The 14,412-nt window shown below is 45.0% G+C and overlaps 1 protein-coding gene across 2 annotated transcripts in view; it reads left to right on the plus strand.

The window, feature by feature from the left end:
• EZR (ezrin) overlaps positions 1-14,412 on the plus strand; it is a 51,168-nt gene that overhangs the window by 20,281 nt on the left and 16,475 nt on the right. The window contains exons 3-7 of one of the 2 annotated variants that reach the window (XM_072766917.1): positions 5,891-5,974; positions 11,031-11,126; positions 12,041-12,315; positions 12,947-13,030; positions 13,933-14,079. In XM_072766917.1, the coding sequence (XP_072623018.1) occupies positions 5,891-5,974; positions 11,031-11,126; positions 12,041-12,315; positions 12,947-13,030; positions 13,933-14,079 (686 nt within the window). Of the gene's footprint in view, positions 1-5,890; positions 5,975-11,030; positions 11,127-12,040; positions 12,316-12,946; positions 13,031-13,932; positions 14,080-14,412 lie in introns of those variants that run through there. The other variant, XM_026018702.2, reaches the window with a different exon arrangement.

Genomic DNA, 14,412 nt, shown 5'->3' on the forward strand with positions numbered 1-14,412 from the left:
GATTTGTTTTAAAAGTGTAAATTGTTACTGAGTTTATTAAAAACCAGATTGTAGTTTAACACCTTTACGTTCTCTTATTGGAAAAAAAGATGTCAGTTGCATTGGAGCAGTAAAACCTGTACTACCCTGTGTCCAGCCAGAGAACTACATTTTGCCTCCTGGAAATGTGAAAATAGGTGTGAGCTTTTCTTTTTACCTATGAAAACACTCTCCTAGCCAGCTTTTAGTAGTATCACACAGCTATTTTTCTTATGAATCTTCGCAGTCCATCCACACACCTTCCTTTTTTTTTTTTTTTTTAAACATTTTTTTATTATTTATTTATGAGAGTCATACAGAGAGAGAGAGAGAGAGAGGCAGAGACATAGGCAGAGGGAGAAGCAGGCTCCATGCACCGGGAGCCTGACGTGGGATTCGATCCCAGGTCTCCAGGATCGCGCCCTGGGCCAAAGGCAGGCGCCAAAGCGCTGCGCCACCCAGGGATCCCCACACACCTTCCTTAAGAAGGAGTCGACCCACCTATTCTCACAGTGCTACATTTGGTTGCACCCCAACATGTCCCCTTGTGCTGTTGGATGTTAGACCAAGCATTTCAGAGGCAGAAGGACCTCAGGACTTCTAGTCCAGACCCTTGGCTTGCAGTTCAGGGGGTGAGCCCAGTGGGAGGAAGTCCTCAGGCTGCAGCACCAGCTCTTAAACCCAGGTCCCTTTGGCTGCATTCTCTTCACTGTTTCAGTGATCCCTGAGTGCAGTGGGTCCTCAGAATCTTTTGTTTGGCTTTAAAAAATATAGGTTCTTGGGCTAAGGCCCAGAAACTTTTGGGTGTTTGAAAGGCTGCTCTGGGGATTCCAGTACTTGGGCCTTTGAAAACAACTATGGTGAATGAGAGCTATTCAAAGCATGTCTCTCTCTCTTGTGTTGTAAGTGACTGAAGGTCAGAGGAAGTCTGACTCCCTCTGTCCCAGGGCCCTCAAGGTGCCCGGGGCACCCAGTAGATATTTGGTCCTTGTGGAGTGAGTGAGCTCCAAGGGCATGCCAGGTGCCTGCTAGCTAGGGCTGGCTGGGAACAGTGAAATTCATCGGCATATGGTGTCACAGTCTTGAGCTGAGCTTAACCCGTAAGAACAGCAAATAGAATTTTTTAGAGTAGATTATTAAGCAGAGGGAGGACAGAGACAACATTACAATTAGATTTGCATTAACTTCATTAACTAAGGCAAAGGTAGGTTTATGTGTTAAATTCCTGCATCGCATATCCTGTGCATTCTCTAGAGGCGCGGTGCATATACCTGGGGGACAGTAGTCACGGTCATGCAAAGAAAGCACACGTGGCATTTTGCTTAGTTCTAAGAATTTTTGCTGGTAGTTTTATTCATATTTTAGAAATGAACTTAAGTTCATTTCGATTTTTGTTTCTAAAACATTTCTTTCAGATCCTAGCAGATATACTGACACTCTAATAATCAAAAACTCACCTGTCTTACTGAAATGAAAGCACAATTTCCCTACTAAGTGAGGCTACTGAGGCAAAAAGAAGATTTTTTTTTTTTTTTTTTTTTTTTTGCGAAATATGGCCAGTGTGGAAAATAGGCATTAGATTCATTAGAACCTCATTTCCCTGGATGGTTCAGGTATCTTCCTTAGTGTGTTTTCTTGACTTGGGTCTAAAGTCCTCTTACTCTAAAATTCTGACACAGTATATAGCCAGAGGAAGACCTCATTATTTTTAATCTGTGGAGTTTAAAAACCATTATCTAAACTTATTTATGAATTCCCATTACACACAGGAGGATGCAGTTAAGTCTGGTTCCTTCAGTGTTCTAACATTTTAGAACTTTTAGTAGAACTTTCAGCATGGCTTTGTCTCAGCATGTGGAAGAAACCTGAATTATTAAACTACCCTACACTGTCATCTGCATGATGTGTGTGCGCATGCACGCACGCTTGTGTATGTGAATGCCTGTGTATTCAGTGGAGGTATGTGAGCAAAACTAAACTTTAACCATCATCATCCCCAAACAAAGCAGAATGTTTAACAGGTTTTCAATATTTTGTCGGGCCTGAAACACTGCCTTTTGGGGTTACATTTTCAGTGACTGCGTACTCTATATATACACACTCATATCACATTTTACTGCAGGATTTTGTTGTCTTCAGCAGATGTTGCCTTTGATAAGAAGTGGGGGTAATTACCAAGACAATAAAAATTGCAAACCACACATTCTTTCCCTGGCCTTTGCATGTGGTTTGGATGTGTGTGGTGGTATGTTTTAAGCCTCTGGACCTCTGGGGTTTTTGTGGGACCATCCTCACATTCATCATGCAGGACCCTACAAACCCACTTGATTTCTGTGGCAGCATTGCAGATAATGGGCATCAGCTTCCATCCAAGTTCTAAAAAGATTGCTTACTATGGAAATTTAACTTTTTTTAGAGAGAGATTTTATTTATTCGTAAGAGGCAGGCAGAGAGAGAAGCAGGCTCCCCGTGGGGAGCCCAATGCGGGACTCAATCCTAGGCCCCCAGGATCATGCCCTGGGCTGAAGGCAGACGCTCAACCACTGAGCCACCCAGGCGTCCCACTTACTATGGAAATTTAAGACAAAGATAATTAAAAAGGAGAGTTGGGGGGCGCCTGGGTGGCTCAAATACCCGACTCTTCGTATTTTGGCTCAGGTCATGATCTGGGTCCTGAGATCAAGCCCAGTGTCCTGTCAACCTCTGCTGGGCGTGGAGCCTATTTGTGATCTCCCTTCCCTCTCCTGCCCCTGCCACCTGTTTGCGCGTGTGAGAGCTTGTATGTTTGTGTGTGCAATCCCTCTCTCTCTCAGAAAAGGAGAGTTGGGTTTTAGACACATTTTCTTAGTTGCTAAAGGTCTGATTTCTTTGAAAGCTCCTGGATAAGTGGATCAAAATGTATATAAATGGTCCATCTGAGTAAATGCTTCTTTTATTTTATTTTATTTTATTTTATTTTATTTTATTTTATTTTATTTATTTTATTTTATCTTTTTATTTTATTTTATTTTATATTTTATTTTATTTTATTTTAGATTTTATGTATTTATTTGTGAGAGAGAGTGAGCACGAGCAGGGGGAGAGGCAGAGGGAGAAGCAGACTCTCCATTGAGTGAGGATCCTGACCTGGGGCTTGATCCCAGGACCCTGGGATCATGACCTGAGCTGAAGGCACATGCTTAACTGATGGAACCACCTAGGTGCCCTTGTGAATGCTTCATTTTAAACACTGATAGAGGTTTATGCTATATTTCAGTATTTCATTTTTAAAGATCTTTAAAGTTGAAAATAATCTTAGCAGGCTTTGTAAACTCAACTCTTTGACCTGATGAAGGCAGTGCCCTGTTGTGGTCCTCAGTCTGGGTAGCATCCTCCCCTCTCCTCGGCATGTGGAAATGGTGTGTGGGGGGGCACTTTTAGATTCCCCCAGCGACTGGGGACACCTGTGTTTAGGAGGAGGTGGGGTCATGGATGCCCTCGATAGTCTTGTAGAAGGAACGCCTGCACCCAGCGTGCCAGTCAAACCCTCTGTGCAGGGACTAGTCTCACTCGAGACTAGGACATCGGGACTAGTGCAGGTACATGTGTACCCATGATGCGGAGCAGCTGCGCCACAGGCTGCCAACACATTGTTCCTCACGTGTTGCGTAGGTTCATGAGTCCTCTCCTCTTAGCCTTTTAACTCGGAGTGGTAGAGCATGCGCTCTATGTGAATATACATATACATCAATAAAATTGACTAGACTTTTAATTTTAGGGGCATTTTTGCAAATAAGGAAAGTCCTGATGTGTCCCCAGATCAGATCTGGGAATTACTCCTTTTGACAAGGCCAAGGGACCAAACAATGGAGAAAAACCTATTTCCTATTTGTCTGAATTGTGTTTATTATCGCAATGCCAGAAAAAACCTGATCATCAGGCTTTCCATCTCAATTTGAAGCTATGTACCAGGCTTCATGGTAGCCTGTGGGTGTTGGAGCTCACAGAAAGGATTCTCTGGGAAGGCCAGACCAACCAGAACTTGGCAGCATGGCCATGTTGGAGCAGCAGAGGGCAGATGGGGTCTTCGTGGTGGCAGGTGTGGTTTATAGAGGTTAGGGAAACCGTCTCATCATGCTTAATTTTCAAGAGGTTTACTTACTACTGGCTTGTTACATCCATCCTCTTTGGTTTTTTAAGGAGTTGTATCAACTTTGAGTCAAATGTGAACCTGATCCAAACCTTAGAAATAGTTTTTTTCTATATTCCTGTTAATCAGTTTGCAGTCAGTTAATCAGCAAAGCGAATCTAAGGTCCTGTATTTGTGAGCAACCCCCACCCCCCACCCAACCAACCCAGTTTCAGGTGTGATATATTTTTGTAGGCTTATGAATGTGTAATTGGAGCTGCATTTGTCTCCTGGAATATTTGACTTTGGGGCTGTTTTTTCATCTCTAATATGTGCATTCAGGACCATAATTAAGAAATATTTTTTATACTTCATAACAGCCATTTTGTGATTTTAAAAAAAAATTATTGCCAGCAGGAAAAGAAAGAAACTTAAGTTTTTATATCTTAATCGGAGAATTTAAAATATACCTCATCTTCTGTGTAAGCTTGAATTCTTTAATTTGTAGACTTGATATTGGAGGGGAGACTTTTCTTAAAATCCTGGAAAATATGCCTCATTTGTCTTTGCTGTCAGAGAACCTTTAAAATACAGTGGATTTGTGTCAGAATATTTCTTATCAGTCTTGAGGGTTAGAAGAAACAATCCATGAAGATGGATTTTTTTTTTTTTGAAGATGGATTTTGTTCCTAACATAGGAGCAATGTGTGCTGAATGTGTGTCGTGCACCGGCTGGACCTGTGGACCTCTGTCAGCAAAGTCTTGGCCCTCTTACTATGTCCTTGTGATGTTTACCTCCAAGTCAGGAAGAATTTAGGGTATATGTGTATCCAGCTACTTACATATTTCTCTTGAAAAACGTTTCTTAATCTTGAGCATTACCGTTGCTGTGTGGCTGTGGTGTTTTCCTTTGGGACAGTGATACAAAGATTGGTCAGTTTTGAGTTTTCTCAAGTGATAATTTGAAAATTACCTTGAAGTGAATTTTTTAAACTCAGTGTGAGTTAGAGACTTCTTTAAGGCTGCTCCCTCCTCACCCACGTCTCAGTGTGGTCACCTTGTGACCTGGCCATCCCATGATACATCCATCCCCACATTTTACTTCCGTCCTCTGCCTAGAGGCTTTGCGGGTTTGCAGCGAGGGGGTGTGTACCATTTTGCTTGTCATGTCTTTCATTTCTGAAGCAATTCTCCATGTTTTTACCATCTTCATAACTGGCATTTTAAATTGCGGCGGGACGTTCTCTCTGATGGGTCTTTAGTCGTCTGACCATTTCCCTTTTCACTATTTAGTTGCCAGTGTTTCTGAACATGCTGGTATATATCGCTCCTTCTCTGAATCTTCAAGGCGGCATGCCACCCCACAGTGCCTTCCTTGGCTGTCATGAGGGTCAAAAAAAAAAAAACGAGCTGGTACACAGAAAACTACATTAATGGTTATCAATGTATTTTTGTAGAAAAACAGCTTAGACCAAAGTGTGAGTGTGCTTTTATTAAAGCAAATTGGGTATACCCTTGAGTCCAAGCTGTGAATGTGCCGAGACTCCTCACCCATCTACCGCCAGCTACAGTGTGTGAGTGTGTGCATGAATGTGTGTAAGTGTGTGCATGTCGTGACAGCATGAAAATGGATGTCAGTGGGGGAATTTACTCCTGCTGTGTTGCTAAGTAGCTTTGAGTTTTTGTGGAAGGTTCAGAAGACTTATTAGGAGGAAGGAACACTTAGTTAAGTGTAATTCATTTTGTTCTGTTTTTTGTTTTTAGATCAATGTCCGAGTTACCACCATGGATGCGGAGCTGGAGTTCGCCATCCAGCCAAATACAACAGGAAAACAGCTTTTTGATCAGGTTGGTTTCTATGAGCTTAGGAGAGAATTCCCATTTAGGAATTTTTTTTTTTTTTTTTTTGAATGTATTGGTTAGCTTGCTTCTCTTTGTGGAGGAGGACATTTCCCCTCCATCCAGGGGGTTCACCCATCCTAAACACTCTGCAGGAGTTCCTGTTCACACCCTTGTGAAAAGAAACATACGGAATGCTCTGAAGTCTTCTCCAGCACAGTGCCACATTCAAAAGCTCTAGCTCCCATCCACCCACCACCAGGGGTGTTCACGGTCACCCAGCGATGTTGATGTCCTGCCATCTGGTCAGCAGGTCAGGGTGCAGTGAGGGCCAGACACTGCCTGGAATCAAGCAGGCCACAGGTTCCATCTCCAAGTGTGGCATCTGTGAGCACACTCAGGAGTCAGCAGATGATCCTCCCTAGCTTGAGCTAGGGCAACAGATCACATGTATATACTTGTGTATTTCTTCTTGAGACCTGAGGTGAATGCAGAGTTTTGATAATCGTGAGCGAGCCAGAAAGCTGTGATAACTCCTCCATGGAACAGTTCCAAGTTTGAGAACACAATCTGCTTCTCTGAGCTGAGTAAATTCTGCTCTGGGGCCAAGGATCCAAGAGGGCAACAGGAGCAGACATGAGTTTGCATTCCCTTGAGCGATAGCCTGCCTCCCTGAGAGGCCCCACTGATAGAAGTGATATTCTGTACCCTAGCACCAAACCTGGAAATTGGATTGGGTGCTGATTGGGAAATATGGGAGGTAGAATTCTAGCACATTTAGAAGGTAACAGTGACTACTTCCCATGCTTCATTGTACCTCCTTACCCCCAAAAGTGAGCACCCAGTAGGTTAATATATTCCCCGCCGCCTCAGCCCCTCATGTGTGAGCCAGCTCTAGAGCAGCCACAGGAGCCAGCAGTGGTGCTGGGGTGTGCACGCCAGGCTTCCCCCGGGTGGACAGGGACACCTCGACTCGCCCTGTGCTGCTCTGATGAGGTCATCCCTGGCTCCGCCTTACCCGATAAGGATAAAGGCATTTACTGTTCTGGGTGAGGCTGGACTTGGGGCAAAAATCTAAAGGTTTCTCCTGAAAGATAACCAGAAGTAAGTTAAATAGAGCCAGCTGAGTGCCATATGGTTCAGTGGTTAGAACAGAAATGGGTAGGAGGAGGCCCTTAGTCACCCCAGAGTCCTTGTCTGTAAATGAGTGCTAGGTTGTCCTCAAGCAAGTTTTAGAGCAGAGATAGAAACTCTAGGTTGGATTGGGTATGTCTCAGCCATTTAGCTGCCCTTGCTTCCATTCATGTGTTGCTTCTCAGAAACTTTGTGAAGAGGCCATTAAGAGTCTGGTCCTTCTGCAAGATAGAACTACTGCTGTTTATTAGAAGATCCTTGTCTCCTTGCAGTCCTTTGGAAGGGGAGGGAGTGGAGAGAGTGGGAGAGGCCTGCCCTGTTCCTTCAAATACTTCATTCAGTGATTCAGTTTTAACTGCACACTCATGTGCTGGGCACGGAGCTTCATATTGCATAGGATTATTTCCACTTCTTGATCCAGGGTGCCATGTTGACAGAACTCTACATGTGGCTAAATGCTGAATAATTACATCTAGTTTGGTGTTTGGATTGGTTTTAAGCCAGGCATTTTTCTAATATTAGATGATCTGCTTACCAGTAGCGTGGAGCTGTGGATTAACAGGCAGGCATACAAAAAATGGACCCTGAACTCAATCAGTAGATATGGGTTATTTAAAAAGTGCTAACCACATAAATCCAGTCAACATGCCAAGTTTTGATAAGCTCTGTATCTAAATTATTCCAAAGCTCATTAGCCCCATCAACCATCCTGTTCAAGCACCTGTTGTTATTTCCTATCCCAGAAAGTCAAGCCCCTGAATCCATGTGCTAAACAAAAAGCAAGGCCACATCCCATTTTGACCTCTGTTCCCAAGCCATGTTTCCTGCCTGAATCTCCACCAACCCCCATGACAGGTAATGAGATTCCACCACCGATCAATTTCCAGAAAGAGAAGTAATGGGAGATGGATCCTGAACTTCGTCTTCAGCAACAACAACTGGAACACAAAGTTCTCTGACAGTTCACATTTACTTTCTTTACACTTTGGTGTATCTGTCATGAAAAATACACTTGGTGTATACAAAGATACACTTTGGTGTATCTGTCATGAAAAATACCACATAACCTGAGAGCACTAAGGCTGTATAAGTGAGGACATGAAGGCCCAGAGAGAAGAGAATTGCCCAAGGTCCTATAGCATGCTGGGGTTGCTGGGGCAGAGGTTGGCTCCATGGTGTCTTAACCCTACTTGTCTTTTTGAAGATCATTTGTCGATCCTTCCATAGCCTTCCAAGGTAGCATGTAACACAGAACATCCCACCTTCCTGTGGGTAGGTGGTCAGGATGGTTCCTCAGAGGAGCCCTAGGTGTTTCCTGGGGCTCCTTCGCCACACCCCAACCAGGTTGGGCATATTTTCTTTTTAACGTCTTTAGAGTATGTCCTTTCTCTATTGCTCACTTGATGACCTTCGAGGTCTGCAAAGGTTGTTCTTGGGCCAAACTACCAGTCGCTAGAATATGGTCCTTGAATGGAATAGGTTGAAAGAGACTTTAGAGGTTAGTCCGACGCCTTCTCTCCTACCCTATGAGTTCCTTGAGTCTCTTCTGCACAAACTGGCCCGACCCCACCCCAGCACGCTTGCTTTATCTGTGCCTAGATTCTAGTCCAGGGATCTGACCTGATGGAGGGCCTCACAGGCCAGCTGCCACATAGGCAGCCTTCCTGACAGCCGAACAATGCCATTCTGCTACCAAAGTTCCTGAGGTGATGAGAAAAGTATGACTTGGCGTGCCCATTGTTTTCCATCATCAAAGCATACGTTCCACCTGTCACTTGAGATTGAGTTAAGTGGACCTGTCCCTGCATTTTTTTCTAAAACTACCATTTAAAACACCGCCGAGGCAGAGATAAAGGAACAGACTGTACACCTGTTCACATTCTGCTTCCATGATGTTTATCAGCTTTTGGGTAAGCTAAGGACGTTAGAGGTGTGTTTTCCCAGGAATATTGGATTTCCCTTGTAAGGACTTACAGTTTGATTTTTAGAACAGACTGAAGGAAAGCAGATTAGGTTAATTCAATTGTGCCATTTTGAGGAAGCCATAGGAAGAGAAGTAAGGCTTTGAAATGTGCTGTAGACAGTTACCCTGGAATAATTAGGTGGAAGATTCCATGGAGACATTTGGCAGATTGGGGCATGCAGGGACAGGCTTTTCACTGAGTGAGTGAAGGTCCTGGATTATGTCCATGGCATAGTTCCAGAGTCTGTGATCCGCTGCTTGAAGGGGGCTGACCACATCATAGCAGAGGGAAAGGAGGAATCTGAGCTGTGGCCATGGAAATCAGCGAAGGTCCGACTGGGATGGGAAGGGGAATCAAGCAGACGGGAAGTCATTTCAAACTGGTTAGGAGCCAGGCTTAGGCTAAGGTTGGTGGATGGAGTACAAAGACTAGATTGCTTATGCACGTGGGGCTTGCCTGTACAATTGTGAAACACCCCCAAGGAGGAAGGCAAGGCAGGGTTTTATATCCAAATGTTGAAATGGAGGTTTCCAGGGAGTGAGAAATTAGGATTGGTTCTAGAAAACCTGGTCTTGCCATCAGCTACCCTAACAAGACCTAGGCAGGGTTCACAGGAGACTTGGGAGCTTGCACCACACAGTCCAAGTTCTTCACATTGTTGCATGATGGAGCCCTGTCTCCTCTCTTTGGGGTGGGGGTGGGGGGGGCAGTAAATGGGGAGGGTGGTCCCTCCCTGGTGTATGGTGAACAGACTCCTGGAGTTCCAACAAGCATTGCTCCCCCAGCAGATGAGAACATAGGTTCAGGGCAGGAGTTTATTTGGAATTTCAGATTTTATTTTAAGCAAGTGTTCCAGATACCTGATTTGTCAATTTTTTAAAGGTTCTATCTATCTATCTATCTATCTATCTATCTATCTATCTATCTATCTATGAGAGAGACAAAGAGAGGCAAAGACTCAGGCAGAGGGTGAAGCAGGCTCCATGCAGGAGCCCGATGGTGGGACTTGATCCCAGAACTCTGGGATCACTCCCTGAGCCGAAGGCAGATGCTCAACCACTGAGCCACCCAGGTGCCCCAGATTTGTCATTTCTCATGTGTTCAGACCTCTTGCCCTTTAAATGTGATAGAAACCATATATTTGAAGAATGACAACCTTTTTATAAAGGCGTAGCATTGCATGTCATGGGATTTAAGCCATGCAAGCAAAGCTCTGGGATTCAGTTGTGATGATGTCTAATAAGTGTCCCCAGCAAGTTGCTTTTCGTTTCTAAGACACAAGAATAACCAGTGTGGGCTTCTGTGTATAACGGACCACAGGAGACTTTATCTGGTACTGTGGAGAATTTTATTATTTATTTTATTTTATTTTTTTAAGATTTTTCTTTTGTAATTTATGAGAGAGAGAGGCAGAGACACAGGCACAGGCTCCTGCATGGAGCCTGATGGTGGGACTTGATCCCGGCTCTCCAGGATCAGGCCCTGGGCTGAAGGTGGCGCCAAACCGCTAAGCCACCTGGGCTGCTTTAGAATTTTATTATTTATTTTAAAGATTTATTCATTGAGAATGGGCTCACTGGAAAGCAGGGGTAGGCAACCAGAGGAGACCCCAGCGAAGCCATGCTTCACTTTGGTGACTTTCACCCCCCTTTTTCCCATAGGCACACCTGACAGGAGACCTTCACACCTGGGTGATGGTGGCTGGTAGTGTGCTTACTCAGCTGGTTATCTTTACTTGGGAAAGCATGACGGAGCACAGAGGAGGAGGGATGAGAGTTTTTAAGATCTTAAGATTTTGTGAGATTTAAGGTTAATTCTGAATCTGCTCAAATTGTCTGTTAACAATAAATTGTCCGTGGCTCTGGGGAGAATAGCATCTGTTAGCAGCAGGCTCCTGTTGGGGCAGCGTAGGAGAGGCATGCTCTCCTGGCTGCTTCAACCCCTCCCCGTCTGCCTGTCTCACACAGGTGGTGAAGACCATCGGCCTTAGGGAAGTGTGGTACTTTGGCCTCCAGTATGTGGATAATAAAGGATTTCCTACCTGGCTGAAACTTGATAAAAAGGTAAGTCAGAGTTAACTATTTACAGGCTGTTGCTTGGTTGTTGGTCTGCTCTGTTAACTTTGAAACCAGAGTACCTCACTCTGTCTTTTGTTTTTTGTTCTTGTTATTTGTGTAAAAGTTTTTATAGACAAAAAAGGTTGCAGGTTTCCAGTAAATGGGGGATATTGGTGGGAAATTAGATCCTGTTTATTCTCCTTACTGCTCACTCATTGAGGCATATGATGGTTAATTGCTTAGCTTTTAGTTGACCTTAGTGTTTTTTCCCCCCCCCATGAGATTGTTAATCTTCTAAACCATGAATCATTCACTGTTTTGTAAGAACCTGTTATTGTTTTGTTTGAACCTGTGGTAGATTATCTTCCAGCTCCAAAGACTGAATAATGCTATTAACAACTGTAAAAGCAAAGCAAAAACTTTAAATGTGTTTTCTCCACACAATTTGAAAATGTTCCCTTTCCCGACCCTGAGCCCTCCTCCCATGTTACAGTAGCAAGTCTGAGGGTTAATTAGCGATGGGAAGGGAGGGCACAGAAGTAGTTTTTAAACGAAAGGGCCATGACCCATGGCTTGACCAGCCACAAGGACAGACACCAATTTCGCAGGTAGGTCTCTAGGCCTCCTGCTTCTAGATTTGAGTTCTCTGGAATGGGCAGCATCTCCCCAGAGGGTAGCAGCCAGCGCTAGTGGCTTGGTGGGGCTTTAACTGGCTGCTGCTAGGCTTCTGGCTACGTGTCAGGGTAATAGGACTTTAAGTGGCCTTTTTGGTCTTATGTCTAAAAGAAAACTTTCAGAGTAAATGTTATCTTCTGAAAACTGGCCTGCACGACCCTTTTGAGCCAATGATTAGGCACCATGTTTGGGAGGTAGGTGTTGTCCGTCAGGCTTGCGAAGGGCATTTGGTTTCTATTGTCCAGGTGTCAGCACAGGAAGTCAGAAAGGAGAATCCTCTCCAGTTTAAGTTCCGGGCGAAGTTCTACCCCGAAGATGTGTCTGAGGAGCTCATCCAGGACATCACGCAGAAGCTTTTCTTCCTCCAAGTGAAGGAGGGAATTCTCAGCGATGAGATTTACTGCCCTCCTGAGACGGCAGTGCTCCTGGGCTCATATGCAGTGCAGGCCAAGTTTGGAGACTATAATAAGGAAACGCATAAGTCTGGGTACCTCAGCTCTGAGCGGCTGATCCCACAAAGGTGAGCAAGGGGTGGCCGGGCCCGGATGAGAGGAGTGGTTGCGTCCGTAAAGGGTGTGAGTGATGTATGTTAGCAGAAGCAGTCAGTGAGCACAAGGGTTAAGCCCTTTGTGAGGCTGGGATTCAGCACTTCCTAATCTGTGTGTGTGCCAGCACTGCTCTGGCCTGCAGTGGAGACTCACCCACCATCACCTTCCCCTAGGTGCTGATCCACTTCTGTAGGCTCTGTGACAAATGTAGCAGGAGGGGGACCATTCTTCATGGAATGGAAAAGCGGCTGTATTATATACATAATCACACTTTTTAGCTTTCCCTAGGGTATAATGATTTGGCCCCATTAAATAAATCGTTATTCATTAATGGTCAAATAATTTACCTCTTTTGGAAGAAGGGTCCCTTTAAGATATAACATACCTTTTTTAAATTTTTCCCACAAGACTGGATTTGTCTCTTTCTAGATTCTAAACCTTTCAGGTTGTTAACTGTCTGAAATGCTACATATTAGGAAGTAGTAACACTTTTTGTGGTGGTTTTATTTGAAAGAACACTTAAGGTCTGCAGATGGGCAATGGCCCGCTGCTTCCTCTCATGGCTCTTTGTGGTGACCTCTGTCGTCTTCCTTTGCAATCCAGAGTCATGGACCAGCACAAGCTCACCAGGGACCAGTGGGAGGACCGGATCCAGGTGTGGCATGCGGAGCATCGCGGGATGCTCAAGTGAGTGCTGGGCAGCTCCTGCCTCTCAAACTTGTCTCCTTCTCATTGACTCCAGATAGGACCCTCGAGGTGATTAGTTTCAGGAGCTGTCTCATAGGCCTTCAGCCGCAGTGGGGCAGAGCAGTGAAAGGTAACATGCACGGGAGGTTTTTCTTACATAAAGGCAGGTGTTCATGCCTGGAGGTAAGAAGCAGTTTAGTTTAAGCCTCAGGCCCCAAAGCCTTCTCCCTTGTTTGTTTTAGAGGAGAGAAGGTCTTGTGTCTAAAACACTGTTTTTTAGTCAAGGGGGCAGAAGCATCGTTCAGCATGAGGAAAACTGATCCCAAGTGAGAAACCCTTGCTATTGATATTAAGCACAAAGGAGTCATGAAGGAGGAACATGATGTGACACTTGGCTGTTAGACGTAAGAAATGGCCAGATTCTCTATTGCCCTAAATTCTCATGTGTGGCATTAGCAACAATTCTCTACGATCCCCCAGCCTCAAAGTTCATTTACAGATTGGGCCTCACAGACATTGTGTCCTGCAGCTTCGTCTGTCCTGAGCATCTTTTGTAGAGGGAAATCCCCCAGAGCCTAAATGGTGGCTCCTGGTAAAGCAGACAGTGGGAGTCCCTTGCAGCAGCATGTGGGCAAGACACAAATGGTGCCTACTAATAATAATTAGAAGGAAAATCTTCTGTGTCTGGAGAAACCAGCATGAGTCAGTTCAGTTCTTCCAGAATGTCTGAAGGACATCAGTGGTCAGTGTGCAGGACAGCTAGGGCACAGGCGTGAATGCAGCAGAGGGACAGCAGCAAAGCCACAGCCGTCAGCCTGTCCTGCCGGATGTGCCTGAGATTAACAATACTCGGTTCAGGACACAGCGTGCACTAATGACCATGCTCTTGTTCTCCCTGCTAGAGACAGCGCCATGTTGGAGTATCTGAAGATTGCTCAGGACCTGGAAATGTACGGAATCAACTATTTTGAGATAAAAAATAAGAAAGGAACAGACCTCTGGCTCGGGGTTGATGCCCTCGGACTAAACATTTATGAGAAAGACGATAAGTGAGTTGAACTTTGTAATTCTCCTCAGTTGGTGGGGTGCTGGGGTTGGAAACAGAAAAATGGCCACCATGCATGTGGTTTATTTTGAAGTATTTATCTAGTGGCTTACTGGCCCAGCATGCGAATATCCAAGGGCTTTTCAACTGTGATGTGGCCACATTGTGTCAGAGGTTGGCCTGAGGTGTGCACTGCTTCTCTCCTGTCGCCACAACCTGTCCACCAGCATGGCGCCTTTTTTGACCCATGACCACTCAGCCTGGAGCTGGAGGGCCTGCCCTGCCCTTCCACCGAGGCCCTGCCACCCACTGCCTGAGGGCCCAGCACACCTGCAGG

The sequence above is a fragment of the Vulpes vulpes genome, chromosome 1, assembly GCF_048418805.1.
Source record: "Vulpes vulpes isolate BD-2025 chromosome 1, VulVul3, whole genome shotgun sequence".
In the NCBI taxonomy this organism is placed as follows: domain Eukaryota; kingdom Metazoa; phylum Chordata; class Mammalia; order Carnivora; family Canidae; genus Vulpes; species Vulpes vulpes.